Below are 22,755 nucleotides of genomic sequence, written 5' to 3'. Positions count from 1 at the left end.
GTATGTAAAGATTCACTTAATCTATGATCGAAATTAGATCTTTAAAACAATGGACCTCATCACTGCTACGTCAATGTGTGGCTCTGAAGAGGCTGTCAGATAGTTATCACAAGGTTAAAAACCATTGTATCAAGTACTTACTTCTGAAGCCTTTCAGTGTTGCTATTTTCGAGCTTTTTAAAAATAGATACCGACATCGAATGGAGGCAACCCAGATTGTTCATGCACGAAGCACTTTGGAGTAATGCCTCTTTGGCTGCACACAGAGCTATAGAAATGGAGAGTTATTGTAGCAAATTGTCATTGTCGTGATAAGTTGTGTTGTTGACTCACAATTGATACTGGGGAGTTTTAAAAGCAATTCAGCGCTAATCTGTCACCGGCAATGTGCTGTTTGCACAGATAACCGAGAAGCCTCGAGCCGCATGCATCGTGGGGTTTGATTATGCGAACGCCAAACATAACAAAGCATTGTGCGGATGAAATAACACTCAACAACGTACGAAAATAACGATCAATCATTAAAAATTTGCATTGTTCGCACGATTGTATATGCTATATATGCATGCTCACGTACATACGTCTGATATGAGTGTATGCGCAATTTTGTACTGCAGTTATCGAGTACGCTATCTTATTCCAAGTGCGATAACAAACCTGGTATAATTTTGGCTATGGCTTTGGTCAAGGATTATTTAGCAGGCAATGTGTTTTCGTTTGTATCTTACAATCTAAACCCTACATGGCCATGCAGTACTGATATAAAATTATCAATATCAGTTGATCTTTATTACTTCAATCTAAGATTCACGACTCACGAGTGCTTTTTTTCATCCAAAGTTTATACTAGATTTATATATAACCATAAACTTTCATGGCTGCCACATTAACATCGCCACTTACAATCACAGTATTGCTGATTCATAAAGTGCCGTATATAAATTTCCCGGGCATCTATACAAATCTATACAAATCACCAAATACGGGCCATTCTATTAAAGACTAACATTCAACTTTAGGCGAATTACTTGCTACAAAATTAAACGGAAAATCCGGGTAAGATTTTACACTCATTAATGCCGTACATGCACACAAGTGCGTTTGCCGCGCACTTTGACGCGTTGCCAAAGTTATCTATCAACCAAAGGCCAAAGACACTTTACTGCGAGTCAACTCAACGTTCCGTAAATTGTTTTGTTTATCTATTTGTAAAAGCGTAATTATCACCGCTGGGCGTAATCTTGTTTTGCGCTGTGTGAGTTCTTTATGAATTACTCATGCCTACAAAGAAGAGGGGAAAACACCAGCAAACTTGTATGTAAAATATGCCTATTTGGGCAATAACAAGCTGTGCATAGTACTAAAACTCGTTAATAGCCGCCGTAACTGAATTTATAAAGACACGTAAATATTGACGATGACTTAATTGTTGCTAACTGAGTGCCTCGCATACAAAAACCATAGAACGGGCTTCATTTGCACAATTGCACTCATTCCATTCATACGGTATTCGACTAAGTGTTTATGGAAACAATGCTTGTTGGCGAATAGTGCTTTAAAAAAGCATCGAAATGGGCCTTCTTTTTGTCTCGATAATAATTATTACTGATTGGCTTTTCTTTAAATATGAATGCGCAAATTGGAATCTGCGTGTGCGTTCACACCTGTTTTCTGTGGCAATCTAACTCGCGATATTACGCACCAGATGAAGGGTTCTCCACATTATTCGATCGTTTTGTCGATCTCGGCGACCGTGTAGATTTCCCATGGCATACAATATGCGATAACGCTCCGCATCACATGCCGCTGTATCGAAGGTTCGGGTGACATGCATGGAATATAATGGGATAAGTACGCTATTAATTGGGAATCCATTCAATTAATAGAAGCTTCTTTGACCATCTTACGATTTCGAAAATAGAATGTTTTTTGTAATAATAAGTTTGAGAATCAATTAAATCTCGCACAAAAATAGCATAGGCTGTGTTTTCTCAATTCGCAATTATAAACACTGCCGATAGGAATTTGTATGTGCAAAAAAGCTCCACAATATCGGCTATATCGCGTATACTGTAGCTAAAATTGTATAGAAGCAGGGACCGCAAAGCGTTTTTCGTATTGCTCGGGCTCGGAACCCGAAGACTGCTATTGAGAAGTCCGGGGGACTTTGAAATATACGCGTTTGAAATGGCCGCAAATGTCTCTCGATTTAAGGATTATTGAGAAATACTAGATAATTTTTGTCTCTATGTTTTTTTCATTTTGGCCATACATATGTACTGAATATATCTAATTTCATTCCATTTGTAAACATGGCGGATTTATTACGACAGATATCGTTAGAAGTTAGTATACTGATTTCTTTGGTTATTAAAATATACGTTGAAGAAGTAAAAGTTACGATAATATATTCAAGATAAGATAGGACATTGCATATACTTGTAAGCAAAAAATACAAGTTTTCCAAAAATATCGAACTAATTAAAAGCGCGAACAAAATAACAGTCACGCGTAACACGATTTTCACGATGCATTGTTGAAAGGAAAATTTCAAGACGATAATAAAGACTAAATAAAATACAGGAGCAATTTTACTGTAACTAATATAATGCATCACGATCGAGCTTGCATGGTGACAAAATTAATGTGGCCCTAGCGATGGACTGAAAAACCTCATTAAGTTGCGTATATTTGACGTTGAATTACTTCGAAAATGAGGGCTAAATTAACAGAGTAATCGATATTATTTTAATTTTTTTCGTAATGTTGGAAAAAAGCTACAATCTTGCATGGCCAAAACATTGACGTACCCTGTGTGTTAATTGACACTACAGTCAGCAGTCGCGGGATTTATTTCAAAATTCTCCCCCTTTCCCCCACAAATCAATGTTGAGTGATGTGTCATAACTCATTCAAGCATTTAGCATATTATTCAAGTTGACTCATTCAAGAGAGATGTAAGAGTGTTATTTAAATTTGACTTATCCATCGACCATCGTTTAAGCTAAACGGGCTTAATACAACTGGCCCCAGGGGCCGGTTGTTCGAAAGGCGTTTAACTTAAACGGTGGATAAGTTTAAAATGGAAAGCAATATCATCTACCTATTGAACAACTGAGCTGAAATATGTCGATGTAAATAGCTTAATTTTCAATGGAAGTACATTTTATAGTATAACAACTGTCTAAAATAGGCAAAACACTTCTCGACGTTTCGACCTGAGGGCCTTCGTCAGGGAGTTAGTGTTACCCCGTAATCAGTGTTACCCTGCAATCGTAGATTGATAAATGTAAAGTCTAAAACCACTCTTTTCTGCATAGTTCCACCAAAAATCGTTAGCCATCCTCCAGACACACGGCTACTCCGCGAAGGTGAAGAAATAAGATTGGGTTGCAAAGCTACCGGAAGGCCCATTCCAGAGGTCAGCTGGTACAATGGTAGCATCGAGTTAACGAAAGGTGTCAAGAAAGATAAAGGCTCAGCCGAATATATAAATTCCAACGTATCGAGATGGGACAATGGAAATTACAAATGTGTCGCGAAAAATAATGCTTCTCAAGTCGAGTATACTGTCCAGGTTATAGTACGATGTAAGTATGGTTAAAGTTCGTTCGTAAACACGCACGTACGTACAAATACTGGACACCGAGTCTGGCTTAATGCATCAGTTCTGGCGAACCCGCGACTTTTGGTTTACTTGTCCAATGCTCTTCCAACTGAACTAGTATATAGGTCGAGACTCGGGGTCGATATCCGCCGTGGTGAAGCTAGTTTTTCAGCTTACTCGGCTGATAGTTCAGAGTAGCACCATGAATGGTTCATATACACCTGAATCATATGCGCTTATTAAAAAAAAAAATATATTGCCCTGTGAAATTTTGACAATTTTTTTAAATCTCAAGACACACCATTTGGTACGAAAATCAAAACGGATGCAAAAAGTGACACGTTGGAAAGGGGCGAAGATCTCAAGATTGTTTGTGAAGCATGTTCTAAACCACCTCCGATATTCAATTTATACCACTACAGTGAAGTCGGCGTAAAGACAGAGTTTGTAAAGGTTCAAAATAACACTAAGGGAGAGTTCTACATCAGAAACATTAAACCAAGCCAAAGAGGGAAATATTCTTGCGTACCGCATAATGATGTGGGGGTTGGTACAGAGGCAATAGTTCGCGTACGTGTACGATGTAAGTGTACTAGATAAATGCATTGTGTATATAATATTGTATACATATTTAGCGTCAGGGAAGAAAACTCGTCCCCAGGGCACTTTTTAGCGTGAAAGATCAATCAAGGCTAATTAAACACAAACATGGCGAATAAATAAGATGTTATTTGAAACTCTCAGAATTCTAAAGGCAAAAGGCGTGACAGCTCAAATCCATTACGCCTGCATTTTAGTCCTGTTTACACCACATGATATGGCTAAATTGGGTACCTGTTCCCATTTTATCTCAGTGCACGGCCTTTGAATGGGGCACATATAGCTAAAATTGGGTATAGGTACGAATTTTAGCTGTGCCGTGTCATTAAATTGACTGTAGTGTAAATGGGGCCGTCTCAGGCTGTGAGCGTTTTCATTCAGTGATGTCTTCATGACAAAACAGATGAAACCCTATATGGATTGATGGCAAAAGCTATAAATGTTTCAATATGTTGGAATATATTGCTAAAAGGCGTCAAAATAATGAAAGGAGTGAAAACGTTTCGAAAATGCGCAAAATGACGCAAGTAGCACTAATGTGATTTTAATGAAAATCTGGCTCTCAGCCAGATTTTCGCGCAACATGACAATGACATTTTCAGTGCAATAAGCAAAAACGTCGGTTTGGTGATATCTTATTTAATATTTAATTTGTTAAAAATAGCTTAATTGACCCATTTTGGAAGCCATGTGATATATGATTATGTGCCGAATTATCTCAGTGTTCAGATCCATCTACCACCTACAGCATGTCTGATCTAACGAATGGGAGCTGGTTTAAGTAATCTAGCCACGTATCTCGTGATAGAAGTGCTAAAAAAGCTTCCAAGTTCGCTCCAACTAGGAACTATGTTGAAATGGACAGTTTATCCCTTTCGTGATCCATAATTTTTTCATGATAATTTATTATGGTAATTTTCTTCAATCAGCCGCTTTTTTCGTAGTTTCTCCAGTGATAAAGAGAATTGCAGCTAGGAGGACGAATTTGACGAAGGGCGAGAATCTCGTGATCTGGTGTGACACAGAGGGCTATCCTATACCTCGAGTCAAATGGACAAATAAATATGGAAGAATCATTAGTAACGATCGCACCTTCCGAAAGAATAACGTTAATGAAAACGACGACGGACTTTATACCTGCACAACAAATAATGGTATTTCTCCCAGCGCCAACAAAAGTGTCTATATTAACGTCTTCTGTAAGTATAATTGTCTTACAATCTATAAGAGAAGGTTTATGACGCACTTTTCTTTCAATTAGCAGTATTCTCGCTTGCTAGAACATGACAGTTGATCCTGCTACGATTGGAATTTAAATTATTTTCTTTTGTTTTTATTTTTCAAATAAATTAAATTTTAAAATGTTAGCATAAGACACTGGTCGATCTGAAGTTCTCCCCCTATCAATTTTCCTTCCCCGAATTTCAAAATTCGGGGAAGGAAAACGAACGAACGGTTTCCACCTAACCTCGCCCCCCCCGTCCCTTGACTACGGCCCTGAAAGAATCAAAATTTGCAGCTGCGTTATGTTTAGAAATGGATATATAACTATAAATTATGAAATTCTTATTCTTAATACCTGTCGTATGCTCTCTTTAATTAGACAGACCAGTCATCGACCTCCAAAAGTCATCAGGTTCGAAACATGCACTAAAAGGTGATACAGTTTTTCTCAAATGCAATGCTACTGGTAATCCAACACCGACATACGAGTGGAGAAAAGGGTCCAGTGTGATTGCTAGTAAACCTAGCACATCTCTTGATGGTTTAAAAAATGCTGATTTTGGAAAGTATACGTGCTTTGTGCGCAATTTTGTTGGAGTTACAACTCATGAGGTGAAAGTTTTCAGAATTGGTAAGTATATGCTGATGCTCTAGAATTAGGGATGGCAAAACATTGCTTTTGCAATGAAAGACGTTTTGCACGAAAGGAAACTCTGTCCTGTCGTTTGAAAATATATATGGTTCATTTCTAGAGTGGTCTGAAGCATAATTATTCATTAACTAATTACAATGCAAGTAATAAAGTAAGCTATTTAAATGCATTTTCACGTATTTCCTGTGAACGGGTTGCCATCATTTTTTTCAATAATTGCATGAATGTGATTGGGTATTGGGAATACGTAAATGCATTAAATTTCCCACTCATTTTTCCCTATTATTTGCTGTATAGAAAAATAATTATTGTTTTGTATTTTGATATTTTTACTACGTCTTTACTAGTTTTTATGGATACGTTTTGCATTTGTTTAGTACATGATTTCTTCGCAGACTCAAGCGGAAGATGCCTTCCTTGGCATTATTAATATAGGATGAAAATTATTGATCGCGCACGCTTATCAGTATGCATGGATTTCCTATGCATATTATTTAGAAATGCGTATTTGAACGTACACTTATCTAAACTTTCATCCAACCTGATTTTAACGTTATTTCACCCTCGTGACCTTGGCGGCGTTTAGGTGGCACGTCGAAAAATACAGTAAGGTCAAGCGGCGGGACCCTGAAACGCCAGTTTGAGTCAATCACAAAAGCATTAATACTAAACTCGTTACTAGATAAACCGTCGATTACTGAATTATATGCTACGGAGCCGAATTCAAGGTTTGTGCATATTCAATGGAAGATTCACGGGGACACCCAGTTCCCTATTAAAGGACAGGAGCTACTGTGTATCTCGAAAGAAAACAACGCTGTAATGGTAAATAAAACGATGACAGGGCACAGAAGATCAGAGAAAATTGAAGAGCTCAAACCCTTCACTACGTACGAGGTTCGCCTAAAAGTCTGGAATAAATATGTTCAGAGTGACCCAAAAGTAGATACATTTAAAACGAAGACAGCAAGTGAGTATCCACACTAAAATATTTATATAAAGGAGATTTAGGAAATCTAGAAGTCTATATCTTCAAATTTACTGACCTCGAAAGAATTACCCTATAAAAAGGTAATTTCTGAACGTCATTCTGGAAAGAAGATGAAAAATCTTATCTTACAGATTTCTGCATGTCGAGAAAGTTCGCGTAAAGTTCTACATATATTCAGTACATACTAATTCCTAACACGTCTTACAAACATGTATTGGGAGAAGTCTTCTCATAGTATCATCTCAATCTTGGTACCGAGAGGAAAGACTTTGAATGTATCCTCTATAGTAGCTAAATCATTCATTTTAATCTTTTAAGATGTTTTTGTTAGCTAGAATGAACTCATATTTCACTCCTACGTGTAGCTCCTGGTCCTCCTGGGCAACCGAGGGTTCAATTTCTTAACACCACGTCAGTCCGGGTTACCTGGGATCCGCCAAAAGAAACCAATGGAGAATTACTCCGATACACCTTGTTGTACAGAATCGCAAATGCTTCCTCGACAGAGAAATCAATCAACGTGAGCGGTTCCGAAACCTCGAGGGAAGTCAACTTAAAACGTAAAGAGCGGTACATGTTCAAAGTGAAAGCAGCTACAAGTTCTGGCCCTGGGAAGTTTAGTAGAGAAAAATACTACTTAATGGTCTACCAAGGTATAGAAACGACGAAGACTAGCAGCCATTTGTGTAAAGTCTGTTTTTTTTACTCATTGTGGTTGCAAGCATTGACAAAATATTACAAAATTTTACTATCAAAAAACAAAAAAAATATTATGAAAAAACGATGAACTTATATTCATGGAAAAATTAATTAACTTCTTGTTTGTTTGAATCGATAAGTGGCTTTTGTTTCGGTGACCTTGCAATCTACCAATCAAATTTAAGTACAAGCATGCGATTAGAGAAAGGAAATTTTATTTTTTTTTTGGAAATGAATCGACTACTTTTACTATTATATAGGTATTTTGAATGATGCAATATTTCTTTGTAGCACTTCCATTGCAACAACGGTATTTCATACACCATGCAGTATTTTCCATGCACAACTAAGCCCGATATATATATATATATATATATATATATATATATATAATTATATATATATATATATATATACACATAACATTCTTAAAGTAGTTTATTCTCTATTTATTTTAGCACCACCAATCCCGGAACCTCAAAATGTAACGAACCCGTCAGCGAACGTCTATCGACTGATATGGAACAAACCAGATTTAGCTGGAAGTTTAGTAAAGGTTCTTTTGACGTTAACGTGGAGAATAAAACATCTAGGAAAGATTGATAAAGACAAGAGAGAAATTTTTGTGGGGGGAAATGACAGATCGAGAACAAGAAGGGATATTAAATTTGACTGGAAGGCTGAAATTAAGGAGTATGGAGCGAAACGAGTATTGGATCTAAAGGATCTTTTTCCTAACACTATCTACATGGTTACCATAAAAGAAGGATCGAAAGTTAATAAAGGAATGGTGTTGTGGAGCAAAGAAATCACAAAGAAGATTATAACACCTGAAGGAGGTAAGGTGTAGAATGCATACCTTAATGGTCTGAGATTTGGGCTATTTTCAAATTGAACTTCAGTTGCACCCTTCCCGACTTTTGAGAGCAAGCCTAATGCGCAGAACATATTTTATCTCACCTTTAATACAATGCTTACATTGGATCGAGATTTTTAATAACTCTGCTTTGCGTTATGTTGTAACTTCTCTACATTGCAGTACCGAGTCAACCCAGAGATTTGACTGTTGATATGCTGAACGACTCCAGTTTTATGCTTTCCTGGAAACGTCCATTTTATATCGGAGGAAAGCTTACCAAATACGTTGTGTCCTATGAAACTGGTGGTAAAAAAGAGGAAAAAGAACTAAAAAGTGGTCTAAAAAACGAGACTGTTACCATGATTGTCGAAACACTGTCTAAGAAAAAGAAGTACGATGTCCAGGTACTGTCAAAACTATGATTTGAAAGCAGCAGAGTTGTTAGATTCCATGAAGTAGAAAGCGTCCTTTCTCTAGTATTATATAACAATTTAAAAAATTACTTTTAAAACATGCTTGCTCTATGTGTTAGTAAATTAGCAAACTCTTGCAGAAACTGTTTTGCTATGTCTTTTAAGGTGAGTAAATCCTGGAAAACCTGAGTAGTGACACTAGAGCTCAGGGAATGGGATAAGCTAATTTCGTGTTCTTACACTTTGTTTATGGTAATTTTTTTTAGCTAGAGGTACAAGCCAATGGCGATAAACCTGGATTGAAGAGCAACATTTTGGAATTCAAGAAAGGTACGGTAATCACTGCTGTACTCACTTTCCCACACTGTATTTTACTGTGATGTTCGCAACTTATACAACATTTTGTTGACACATTAAAATATACTTGGAATAAGTAATGTGTTATCAATCGCATTACATTGAACTGCGATGCGTTGCTTTGTGTTTCGTTGCATTGCGTTGAGTTGCCTTGCCTTGCGCGCCTTGCCTTGCCTTGCCTTGGCAAGGCTGAGCTGAGCTGCATTCCATCGTTTTTCATCCCATTGTAGCTACACACTGTGAAAACAGTAAACGATATATTAATTGGTTACTTCGGATTCATTTATTGGGTTATTTATTGATGAAAGCAACTGAAAGCGATTTTTTAGGGTTTTTTTTACTGGATAAATCGATCAAAAGTCTGAGACAACAACTGAAAGCGATTTTTTAGGTTTTTTTTACTGGATAAATCGATCAAAAGTCTGAGACAACAAATTGGTGGTTTTACAACAATAGTTTCTTACAGAGTATCGTATCGTATTACATTATAATATATTTTGTCGTTATGTTTAGTCGTCTCTTATTTTGTGCCGTTTTTGTTGTCCTGTTGATCTGAGCATAAAAATTAAACAATCATTCAGATTATCAGAAGTCAGATCCTCGTCAAAACTGAATTATCATTTCCTTCATTTCCTATGACTTCGGGGGTGGAAATTCTAGTATTATTTATGTTTAAAAACTTTTTTTTTCACTCTTCTACACTAAGTAAGTCAATCGCTTAAGTATATGCCTCAATGTTCTTGCTGTCACGGATCAACCGGTTCTTACACGAAAAATTGTCTTCTGTTCTAGGAAGCGGTATCCTGATCATGAACATCGACAGCACGACAGAAGGCAGTTTTACCATCTCTTGGAATAAACCTTCCGTTCCTTCCATTACCATAGATGATTATAAAATTTATTATCGCACTTCGAATGAAAATTGGAAGTTCATGCATATAAGGTCTGGCTTAAATAACGAAACTTTGTCAGCAAGAGTCAATGGACTGCCATCTGGTAAATTATACAAAGTGAAGGTATGTATTTATTTTTATACGTACGCAAGGAAAATGGAAATAACTTGTTACTGGCTTTAATTCGTAAAGAATTATTCAGAATAGAGCTCATACAGCATATAGCTCACTCTGAAATATAAAAAATCTCACCTAAAATCCGTCAATTGTTGCCGACATGCGACCAAGTTTTTTACAGATGTTGTATTTAAAGCAATTAATTGCTTATAGGTACAAGCGCGATCAAAACACCAAGTGTTCTTAAGTGAAATGAAGGAAATATCGTCAGGTAAGATAAGCGAGAGAAATAATAAAACTTGCAAACTGATTTCGCAGCATTCATATCGTAATCCAGCGATATTTTCTATTCGATGGTCAGTGCTATAGTTCCTCATGCAGTAGAGGCATTCGATTAGTCCCTTACACTACAGTCGATTTATTGACCAATTTCCTTAGCGCTCAGGCTACCAACATGAAGGGCGGGCACAGATGAACAAAGGCCGGGCACAGGACTTAAGTTTGCAACTAGTTTTTCTAACAATCTGTTTAAATCAGTCTCTATATTTAAGGAGCGATTTTACAAAACTGTATATTAAAAATTTCAAAATATTAAAAATTTTAACTCTTCTCCTCACTTATACACCAGCTGAAGCGACCATCTGATTTGATTTGATTGTGTAGTCAGATTCAGCAATGCTAACGGTGACAAAATGATCAAAACTATTTATAAAGTTTACTAAAACTTACTTATCGTGATGATTAGTCCCAGGCCATATTTTCAAATGTAAAATTAAAAACTTGAAAATACTTTTTCAGTAGAAAAACAAAACAAACACAAGTTAGCTTGAACATGAGATAAAGGATTCCTGAACAGTGTGACCAGTCTGGTAATTACATAATCTGCTAGATTATGTCGGACGCACATAAACAGTCTCACCTGGATGAGAGCAATCTAATATATTTGAGCAGCTTTGCTGATAAAATATTCGTATATGGTCACGCTATTCCTGACCATGGTCAGATATTACGCCCGGTTCCACAGCTTTAATCAAATTGAAGAGATTCTAGAATTTTACCAGCTGTTTCACCATTTGTAGAAAATATATAATAAGAATGTCTGTATTTTAATTTGCACGATGTGAAATGATTTCTCTAATCCTTTAGCTATTGTCCAAGCAAGGGAGAGCGACGAGACTGATTATGTTCCAATGTTCGGTGGAATTATTGCTGGAGTGTTGATATTTGCTTTCGTAATCATAATTCTGGCGATGTTTGTGAGATACAATTACAGGTGAGAACTTTTACGATATAAAATATAACATTTGCAGTAGAACTGGTGGTCGAGCTAGGGTCAACAAAACATGTTTCCTGAGGAAATCAGCCGGTTTAATATACGGCATATTTCAAGAAAAAAAACTGGTGAAAATACTCAACAGAAACAGATTTTCAAATTTAACTCTCATGCCCATTCTAATTGGTGTACTTTGTTGTTTTTTCGGTAGACCTTTCATCTTTCTCTATCAGTAAGTTTTCATGATCAATTTCTTCTTCGTTTCTTTTCGTAAACCGAAAAAAAAAGAAATCGGTGGAAATCCCCGGTGGTTAATTCATTTGCCCTCGCTCAAACGGTGAACAGTCGGATTTATTGCCTTTCCCGTGACGTACGTTTAACCAATCATATTCTGGAACAATTGAACTTGAAAACCTACTATTAAATAAGCTGATTTCTGTTCCATTATACCCAATAAATTATTAATATTCCCTCATAGCGTTAACAAAATGTAGGATCAGCATTTAAACGCATGCATCTTTCCTCTGCACAGGAAACGGCAACGAAATCAGCGACGCTCTGGCCAAGGTACGCGTGGTGCTCCTAACGTGCTCATCACGAGAGAAAACGGTCACACGCACATGTCATCACCGTCGGATCACCTGAGCAGCGACTCGCCTGGTAGCGAGAAATATCTCAGGCCAGAGAAGAAAGGAAACTCCGTTCAAGGTGTATATCATTATGATTTTGTCGTGTGTGGATTTAACAGGATGGACTCGAGATAGCGTTTTGTGTTAGGCTAAACCCTGTTCGATGGTGAACATAAAGAAAAATGAATGTATTCTTCCCTCGCATTTCCCTGGTATACGGAAAAGTAAATTCTAACTTTAGTTAAAATTCTATAAATACTTCAGGCAGTTTAAAAAACGTAGCTCAGTGCGTCATAGTGGAATCGCGCGGGCTAGGACAGGCGCGGACCTTTAGGGGATTGACTAAATTAAAACAGTTTTGCGACATTGTTTTTGTATTCTTACGCAGAGAGCTAGATTTTCGACCTAGATACCAAAGTTACTCTCAACAGCCTCTTTTAGGCATTATTTCCCCCTTTATTCTAAAAACATTAATAACAAGGTAATTATTTCGGTACTGAGCATTGCAGTAATTAAAGCGGATGGAACATGTACGACTTATTTCAGTGCCAACAACAATGCGCCGAGCAAAACGCATTGAGTGGTGATGTAAGAAAATCCATTTGTTCTTGCATATAGACTTTCACGTCTTATTTAAATGTAGTTCATTTAGGAGAGATAAAATAAGTAGTAACGACTCGCTACAAAATAAAGAATGAAAATATTGTATTAGCTAAATTGAATAGCCGAAGCCCTAAATTTGCTTTTGTGTAGCTATAGCAAAGTATATATATCTTTTCACGATTCTAAATATTTAAATGCATAAGCTGTAACATTTTTTGGGCAAGTATATAGACATTAAATGAAAACTTGTAATTGAAAGAAGAGGCGATGCAGCTGCAATGCAAATGACTGCAACGTGCCTAAGTAATAAGCTATGTGACATGAATTTTTTATGACTAAGTTTTTACGACGGAAGATCCATCCTTTTGTCTCATTTTGTCACGTTTTATAGCCGTATAAACTGATTGTTACTTTCCTTGAATATATATGTATATAACTGTTTGTTTGAAACATAACCGAACTTAATGAACTATTAAATGTAAACCTTGTTTCTGAAATAAATCATGATTATTGCAACGTTCAACTATTCACCTAATTTAATACAGTAATTTGCTGTAACGTGCTAAAACAACAGACAATTGTAAATTCAATACAAGGAACAAAAGTTGTTAATGGAAGGGTTCACAAAACGCTTCTCAAATCCAATGATCTTGTTAAACCAAAAAATTCGCAAAAAGGAAAAGTATACATAATTTGTCCGTCTATTAAAGCCGCAAGCGGTCAGCTTCTGTTAGGGTCCATGGCCGACAATTAATATTTTATGCTGTTTTCAATATTTATGTTGAGGAAATTGATTTTGAGAGACGTGCTATGAACGTTTAATGAGTAAGAAAGTGATTAATTCTCCAGGCTGAATCATGATGATAATGGTTTCACTTAGGCCACCCAATATTGCCCTAGCTTGAGGTATCATCCCTCATAATATTACACTTGCTTGATTTCATTATATGCGCACTGGGGATACTGATTAAATTATGCACGCACTATTAAGTGAAATTTTCTTGTGAGTTTTATCAGAATTCAAAAGTTCGTGTTTGTCTCATTTTTCAATCCACAATATTCAGCAATATTAAAATTGCTAATTATCCATAATTTGATGTTGTTGGCCTATTATTAACATAAATCTGGGCATTCAGAATAATTATACTATTAATTTTCAGTTTTATATTGCATTTATTTCGAAATCTTATGTGTTTTAAGAACCTTTTTCAGATTCTGATTACCACAATATATGTCACGCGAGCACACTTCTTATGAATACTACACTAATTTCGATAAATAAGATTCTAAATGAATAATTCATATCCTAACTCCGCATTATTGGTGCGAAAATGCCCTAAACGTAGCATAATTATTTATTTTAAGCGAAATTATTTCGCACCCTTGCAAATAATCACCAATTAGCATTTTTTTTACCGACTCTTTAAATAATTAGAAGCCAATAATCTACTTGCCCGAATAATTAGTCGAAAAACCTGTTTGCGCAGCGTGATGTAATTAATGCTGTTTTTCAACACTTTTAGTGCCGCTGAAAGTACTTTCCGGATCAACTAAACCGATTCCCGTGTTGAATCTGTTGGAATATTGCACGGACCATCGGAAAAATGGAAACAAAGGTTTTGCTGAAGAATTTAAGGTATACAAAGACTTTCTTCAAAGTCTTCCCCCGCTAGCTATAACCGTTTCTAACTAATCTCTTCAATAGGCTGCTGTTCGTCCCATCTCAGTAATTTGCTCATGTGTCATGAAAGCTATATTGGGCTTTCTTCATGGGACTTTGATTAGGTTCTTATCGAGGAGAATTTCTGACAAGTAATATTAATTCCAATTAAGAAAATTAGGATGATTTAACCCACGTGTCTGCATTTATTTAACAAGGAATTTCAGGGAAAACTATGTACGTATCACTTGTTTACAATGATTGATCTTCGAAACCTTGCGACAATCATTCAGATGATTCTTCACGTACACTTGATATTACACACACAAATCAGCAATCTACACTTTTCATCAGTTTCTATCATTTTAATCAGCGCTTGACAGCTCTTCGAGGTATTCCACAGTTCTCTTTCGTCCATGCTACCTCAAAGTGACAAGAGTTATATATATAGTTTCACAAAAATTATCAAAGAAATCTGAAATCTCGGACAAAAATAAGCTGGATTTGCGGTGATAATTATTAACGACATATAAAGCTATAAGAGCTGTGACTGCTGAAAAACTACACGACTAGAATATTTTAAAAGGATCGAGCTATCATACAAATCATACGTTGAAGAAATCAATAAAGCTTCTTTCGTATTAGATTTAAAAAAATGTACATGTTTTTACCTTTTCACTTGCGGTATAAACGAATTAATACCACATCAGATGAAGGATGTGCGCGACATGCCGACAGCATACTTTGCGTAAACGTCAGTTGCATTTGCATTTAAATATCAATCCCATTATATATATTCCTATAGGTCTCATGATGTAATTTATAGGTCTGCCGTTTTTTTCACAGTCCCTAAAGCCCTACCTAACCAGGCTCATCTCTTTAGTTTTTGTTACAACCTCCATACTGGATCTTTTAAAAACTACTGGTACCTTTACCCCACTGAATAAGTCCTGTGCTTGTCCAATAGGAAACCTGAATAATAAATAATTTCAAAATTTTTTTGATTGATTTGTACGTTGTTGATCTTTAATTTCACCTGACTTAACGTATGATTAAATGTTAACAGAAAAATGGCGAGATATATACATAATATCTTTATCACATATTTATGAATCTTTTGATAAATACGAGCTACTGTTATCATTACTTTACTTACTAGATCTATCTGTGGTATAATATTATAAAGTTTTTTTACTGATAAATTGTGGTAGCTATTAAAATAATTTTTTCATCGCAGTCAATTGATACGGAAATATACTACTCCTATGAAGAATGTAAGAAGCCTGTAAACAAGTCGAAGAACCGCTATGCAAATATTGTTACATGTAAGTACATACATGCACTATGAAGAGCGTCAATGTCTTAACCTTTTCACGTTTGATGCATTTGCGCTGTTAACGCCCCAAAAGTCGACAATATTTACATAGAAAATGAGCTGCTTCATTTTGGTTTCTGCACTTTAGTTCAATTTCTAGCTATTTATTGCGTTCGACGAAGGAGAACGCATTCTAATTCTGACTCGTGCGGTGTCCAACGTGGTTTTGCATGCTATTCGATTTTAGACTTTGACACCATCTTGGATAGACTACGTCTCTCGTCTCGCCTCGATTTCGTGTGTGACGTACCCGATTTTGGAATCCTATTACTGTACACTCTCAAATTATTATTGATGCGACTACTTGAGATTTACTATTTATGAACTTCAACTCTAGCACAAGTTGTTCACACTTTGTTCTGCAGTCTTTCTGCAATCGTAATGTTTTAAAGTTTTTCAATGTTTTGTTATTCGCCTTAAAGACACTTTAACCTAGCCTTGTAGTTGTCTCGTTTATTCTTATATTCATCGTCACTACTAATTGCCATAATTGCCACAAGATTTGTAATTTTCTTTGTGAACTTTTTTGCATTTAGATGACCATACACGTGTCTGCCTATCCAATTTAGGGGATAATGGATCCGACTATATCAATGCTAATTACATCGACGTAAGTATTGATTATAATAGTTGGGTAAAAGTACATTGTGTGACACCTATGTGTATTTTTAAAAAAGTTATAAAGTATAAAGTCTGATATAGTTGCAGGCAAAGCATGATTGACTGGTCTACTTTTCGCTTACTTCACTGTAACATGCTTACTGGAAAGTATAGGTCATATTGAACGAAGAAATTTTATAAATGTGTACTCAAAACAATCAAACATAACCGTAGCAGAATATCGCGGGACGTTAAATGACAACTGCAATGATAAATAGTTGGCAATATGGTGTGTGAGGTAGCGCAGGGATGTTTAGGTCAGGAGGTGGCACTGGGTGGTGGTGGTGGGATATCAGGTGACATCATAGATAGTGAGAGATTAGGTGGTGGAGGTTGGAGTAATGTAGAGTTGTATGCATTTTATCATAATAATGCATAATTTGGGATTAAAACAACCTTTCAAATTTTCAAAGGGATATAATTGTCCTGAAAAGTTCATTGCAACTCAAGGTATGGTCAATAACAAATCGTTGACTTTGAATACAGCCATATCATGCACTTATCGCAGCTGATTAATAATTAAAAGTGTATGTATTTTAGGACCAGCTGCATCGACATTTAATGATTTTTGGAGAATGGTTTGGGAGCAAAATTGCTCTGCAATTGTTATGGTTACCAATCTTGTAGAAAAGGGGAAGGTTAGGAAAGTTACATGAAAATTCATTATGTTGAAAAAAAAGCTTTCAGAAGAGTAATAGTCTGAGTATTCGCCTTATGATTTTCACACTAGGTTAAGTGTCAAAAATACTGGCCTGTGACCGAAGCTGAACTCTTTGGATCACTGACTGTAAATCCGATTGAAGAATGGGAACTTACGGATTATACTATTAGAAAGTTCCAGTTGCAGCAAGTAAGTGTAGATGCGCGAAATAACAAGTACATCTTTTTAAAAGATGCAATACTTTTTTCTCAATATGTCTATAAAAGGTAAATGAATGGGAAGTGAACCATAACAGAAAAAGAAAGCTAGGGTAGTATGAGCCAGAAAGAATTTCCACCACAAACGGATATAAAGAAAGCGGTCATCCCTTCTTTAAAAGTCACGTTTCACATTAATTGTTTGCAGAACAATAACACAGAACTTACACGAGACGTAACACAGTTTCACTATACCGCCTGGCCAGACCACGGAGTTCCTGTTCATCCATCTCGACTGCTGGCATTCATCAAACGCGTTAAAAATTACTTCCACGTCACTACAGGAAAAATTGTCGTTCACTGCAGGTATGACAATTGCCCGGATACAGTAAGGGGCATTAAACTATTCTGTTTCTTTTACAATTTAAAAAAAAACATTGTTTTAAAAATTTTGCACTTGCACTCAATTTTGCACTTAGAAAGCATTTTGGATGAATGGTCTAAATATGCCTTAACGCAATCAAAATTGACTACATCATATACCATTTTACATGAAGTATTAACAATTTAGACAGTCTGATTGGCTTAGCCTGAAAAACGTGAACAAATTTGCCGATTAGGTCAAAACAAACCCCTCCCCCGTTGTGCGGTAATTTTTTTTCTACACTATGTATACTGCTTAACATTTTAGTGCGGGCGTTGGAAGAACCGGCACGTTTATCGCATTAGATGGGTTGCTCGACCAGATGAGAGATGAAGGAGTGGTGGATATTTACAAATTCGTTTCTCACATGCGCACACAAAGGAGTACAATGGTTCAAACTGAGGTATGTGCCATGGCCAGACATTCCGACGTCGCAGCGACGACAGATGATAGTGAGTTTGAGAATGCATGCACAATAATTAAGGCAGTTTTTGGGAACTGCAACCAAAAAGCTTATCCCTTAGAAACGAGGCATATCGCTTTGGCAATCAATAATTAATGCTTCTGCAGCAACTGTACATTGCTTCAACAAAACTGCCATATTCTGATATAGGATATCACACGGTGGGTGGTGGAGCATATTGCTAAATTTATATTTAGCAGGCCTACCTAACATTTTTTTCACTGTAGTCGTGATCGCGATAAAAAGCAAACTATTGATAAAGTACTTTATCATGGCCCTATGTCATGTTAAATCACCTTATTGTGGTGCATTTGGAAACTGCATAGCAGTTCTTTCCAAGTAAATATGGCAGAATGATCATGGTATATCCTATTGGGTGATATTATCATGTCTTTAAAAAATTCCACAATTTTAGGCACAGTACAGCTTTATTTACGAGGCAATTCTCGAGGCATCAGTTTGCAGTGACACAGAAATCTCAGTTCCAGAATTCATGGAAAGGTTACGCGCGCTTGAGCAAGATGATGATGTATTTTCTAGAGAATTCGAAGTTAGTAAATCTACTTTACACCTTCCGTTGTAATTAATGATCTAAACTTCTTCTTAAACTAAAAAATAATACACACACGCTTGCGCTTCCCTCTTCACAAATCACTTGTGTTTTACACATGCAGGATTTTACTTTCTTTACATTTATGCCTAATAATTGTGGAAATGTCGCGAAATTATTGACCAATGAACGTCCTTTCAAGCTTCAAAGTAATACAGTTTAATACAACCGATATTACCAAGATGGCAAAGCTATAGTCAAAACATAGAACTAGGGAGTGTCATTTACCAGTAATGCTTCGCGCGCTAGCTAACGTCCCACAAATTAGCTGCTTTAAGTTTTAAGAGGAAAGTCTGAGATTGAAAAAATTATGTTGGACTAGCTTCTTGATTTTAAAATGTTTTCAATTATTCTTTTAATACTTTCGTTTTTAAATTGTCTCATCTTGCATTAGCAATATCATCCTATTCTAGTCTATCATCATTCTAGTTTCGCCTTATATGTTTGAGGCCAGGTCACTCCGTTTACCATGCCCCCATGCGTAGCCGTGAGCCCGTGATTTTAAATCGTTTACCCTGGTACGCTGTCCCGACTTTGAGACTGTATGATGTATCCGAGTTCCCAGCGTTTCCATCTATAATGTTTATGGACACTACTTTGTCTAGAATTTAGCTGCTATATCAGTGGTTGAAAAAGAAACATGTGTCAATGGTCTCATGCCGGAAAATCAGAAGAAGAATCGACATAATTCAATTCTGCCGTGTAAGTTAAATGAGTTACTCAAATCATTTCATTATTTTCAAACGAAATATCGAGAATTTACGTATCAATGTAAGTGCTCAAGAAAGCATTCAATTTAAATTCAATTCAATTTAGCATTTCAAATGCTTCAAATTCCCACTGTCAACTTGTCCCTCCAAACAGTCCATAGATGCTTTGCGGTTCGCAACTAGACCCAGTACCCTGCTCGATTATTAAATGGCTAATGGGCGCATCACGCCATTTATTCGCCATTTTATTCGCTATTTTTGCGTCGTCTTTTACATTCTCGATCTCGTGCTAAATCAGCCTAACGATAAGCTACGGAGAAACTGGCATGTTGAAGAAGGCTAAATTTAGTCTGTTTACCCTCTCCCTACAGGAACAGTGGCTACATGAAGATATGAATCATACACATTATAAATATGATGGGAATGCATAATTTTTTATAATTTTCGTTGCAGATGATAGTACTAGAATCAAGCTTTGGCCTTATCCAAATGAAAAAGGATCTGATTATATAAATGCATCGTTTATAGACGTAAGTTCATTACTTTGACCCAGATCGAGGTGTAAATTGCAATTTCATAACGATTGAAAGCATACCTGAATGACGTCATATTTGTTATTGCAGGGATATCGAAATAGAGAAATATTTATTGCTACGCAGGCTCCCATTAAAGAGTCAATAGAGGATTTCTGGCGTATGATTTGGGAATACGAATGTTATGTTTTAGTAATGTTAGTAAATGTAGAAGAGAATGAGGAGGTACAAAATTTGTTCGCATTACCCTTTGTTATCATTTAACTTTTTCCTAAAATCAAATTTGTATGGAACGTTGGCACAGAACTATTTGCTCTCTGCACCGGATGATGACCGAATTCACACCTAGTTCAACATTCAGTTCTTCTGTTGCATCACTTAATTAAATGCATCACTTAAAATTTGATGAATCTTTCAGTTTCAGTTTTTACAATACTGGCCGTCTGAAGGCGAAGAATACATCATTTTTGGATTATTGATGATAGAAATAGAGTCGGAAGAAGAATTTGATTCCCATGTTCAGAGAGTTTTAAAATGCACAAATACTAAGGTAAGCGAAGTAGTATTCTTTCATTTATTTATTTTATTCGATTATAGAGTTCACAATCCATGTATAGATGGAAATCTATATTGAATTGTACGGGGAATGGAGGAGTTGTGTAAATTCTAAACTATTATAAGTTTATGCACGATTATAAATCTAGTTACATGCATGCAAGTGCAATTACCACTCTTGAGAATTTGCGTGCAATTTTATATGTCGCAATTCTTCCACGGTCGGTGGTCATGCATCGGTAAAGACATTTTGTTTCTCGTGTATACTCGCAGAAAAATTTACGTAATATTTTCAGCCGATGAATCGTGACATATGCAATGCTATTCATTCTTCAATTATTGTTAGTGTCATTCACTAAATAACGAATACGATAGAGTTAAAGAGTATAAATACAACACGCTAGTGTATTGCTTGAGGGCATTTGTTTGATTCGAAATTTTCACTTTTTTAGGTAATCGATTTAAAAATAAATAATCCATTTTTAAATTTAACTTTGTTTCCTTCCATTGGTTTTCAGAATGGAGAAGTGCGTAAATTATATCATCTAAATTTTGTTCAATGGTCCGATCATGGTGTACCTGCCAGTGTTTCTCACTTGTTAAACTTTTTGAAAGAAGTGGTGAAATTAGAGCAACGGACAGGAAATGGCCTAACATTGGTTCATTGCAGGTAAGCGCTGTAACTGTAATAATTCTCATGTTCTCGGATTGTGCAACAGCCGCCGCTTGAAATGCAATGAAATTCGTTTACCGCGGTGAAAATATAAATATTTGAGGTAATGTGCTGTCTGCAAGGCTCTGTAATTACCCTTAAAAGATCACGAGATTCCCAAACGTTACCTCTTTCCGGCCAGGTCCCCTAAAATGGCAACTCTGCAAATTGCATTAACAGACCCTGAAGTAACAATTTAGGCCTACAGAAGTTCCTATCCAACCAATTTCTGCTGCTTGTTACCCATGATAAAGTTATCTTGTTATCTAAACTATTTTAGCCCATGTGCACAAAAAATAGTGTTTCCCGAAACCACAGAATCTTACACAGAAAGCTTCTTTTCTATAGCGACGGTAGTGGCAGGGTCGGAACATTCATAACGATATACATCGCGCTGGAGAGAATGAAGTTGGAGAGCATTGTTGACGTATTCAGCGTTGTACGCAACCTTAGAACGCAAAGAATAGGAATGGTAGCAAACATCGTGAGTACATTAATTTTAATATTTCCAATGCTTCTAATTCTTTGTAAAAAAGATTGTTAAAACAACTAAGTTAAAATTTGATGTGTTTTTCAATCTACGTAGAATTATTTTCGACTTATCACGACGTTTATCAAATTTCAATCGTAATGTTAATACACCATTGTGTGTTTCTTTTCTTTGTTATTATAGAAACAGTACAAATTCTGCTATCATGCTTTAGGTGAACACATTAGGTCACCTAATTGCCAGCCCTACTGATGCCTATGCTGTGAGTCATTGGCGAAGACGACTGTAATGGTGCTAATGGCGCAGGTCAGCAATCGATTAAAGACCAAATTCTTCATAACAAAGGCTTTCCCGAGAATTTTGTTGTTTTCCAGGACAACAGTAATTTTCGCGGGGCCTTCTCCCATTTCTGTTGTGCCTTTATCATTATTGGCCAAACTGCCCCTTTGTCAACCATACCTCTAGAGTGTCAAATTCCAACAGACAAAGACCACAAATCGTTTTACATGCAAATAAAGTTCATTGCATAGCAACTTTGAGTCCCCATGGATGTTAGAACTGCAAGATGATTAATTAACAAATATGTTTCACAATCATACATTGTTCAGTAAATGTGTGGAAAAAAGTGCCATCGGAACATGGGTGAATGCTTGTTGAAGCAGCCAATATAGCATAAAAAATTAGCGGAAATGCTTTGGATACCAAGGCTTTCAACATGCAGATCGACCAGAGAATTGTATATAATATATATTATACGATGCAGTACATTATTGTGAATATTTTATGAC

The 22,755-nt window shown here is 36.3% G+C and overlaps 1 protein-coding gene across 1 annotated transcript in view; it reads left to right on the top strand.

Annotated features, from left to right (window-relative positions):
- Positions 1–22,755, top strand: part of LOC114524164 (receptor-type tyrosine-protein phosphatase S-like) — a 38,036-nt gene extending 15,281 nt beyond the window's left edge. The window contains exons 4-32 of the mRNA XM_028545294.1: positions 3,321–3,590; positions 3,903–4,190; positions 5,152–5,406; positions 5,811–6,062; positions 6,766–7,053; positions 7,440–7,727; positions 8,232–8,612; positions 8,813–9,036; positions 9,312–9,375; positions 10,195–10,418; positions 10,626–10,683; positions 11,559–11,685; positions 12,218–12,393; positions 14,441–14,553; positions 15,815–15,902; positions 16,489–16,562; positions 17,026–17,062; positions 17,153–17,250; positions 17,343–17,462; positions 17,679–17,836; positions 18,162–18,297; positions 18,773–18,907; positions 19,573–19,669; positions 20,131–20,207; positions 20,301–20,435; positions 20,629–20,760; positions 21,284–21,435; positions 21,826–21,961; positions 22,151–22,755. Of these exons, the coding sequence (XP_028401095.1) occupies positions 3,321–3,590; positions 3,903–4,190; positions 5,152–5,406; positions 5,811–6,062; positions 6,766–7,053; positions 7,440–7,727; positions 8,232–8,612; positions 8,813–9,036; positions 9,312–9,375; positions 10,195–10,418; positions 10,626–10,683; positions 11,559–11,685; positions 12,218–12,393; positions 14,441–14,553; positions 15,815–15,902; positions 16,489–16,562; positions 17,026–17,062; positions 17,153–17,250; positions 17,343–17,462; positions 17,679–17,836; positions 18,162–18,297; positions 18,773–18,907; positions 19,573–19,669; positions 20,131–20,207; positions 20,301–20,435; positions 20,629–20,760; positions 21,284–21,435; positions 21,826–21,961; positions 22,151–22,219 (4,652 nt within the window). The 3' untranslated portion in view covers positions 22,220–22,755. The remainder of the gene's footprint in view (positions 1–3,320; positions 3,591–3,902; positions 4,191–5,151; positions 5,407–5,810; positions 6,063–6,765; positions 7,054–7,439; positions 7,728–8,231; positions 8,613–8,812; positions 9,037–9,311; positions 9,376–10,194; positions 10,419–10,625; positions 10,684–11,558; positions 11,686–12,217; positions 12,394–14,440; positions 14,554–15,814; positions 15,903–16,488; positions 16,563–17,025; positions 17,063–17,152; positions 17,251–17,342; positions 17,463–17,678; positions 17,837–18,161; positions 18,298–18,772; positions 18,908–19,572; positions 19,670–20,130; positions 20,208–20,300; positions 20,436–20,628; positions 20,761–21,283; positions 21,436–21,825; positions 21,962–22,150) is intronic.

This window comes from Dendronephthya gigantea, unplaced genomic scaffold (assembly GCF_004324835.1).
Source record: "Dendronephthya gigantea isolate DGI-Jeju-01 unplaced genomic scaffold, DenGig_1.0 000030F, whole genome shotgun sequence".
In the NCBI taxonomy this organism is placed as follows: domain Eukaryota; kingdom Metazoa; phylum Cnidaria; class Anthozoa; order Malacalcyonacea; family Nephtheidae; genus Dendronephthya; species Dendronephthya gigantea.
Note: the sequence above shows the minus strand (reverse complement) of the source record. Positions and strands in the feature narration are given on the sequence as shown.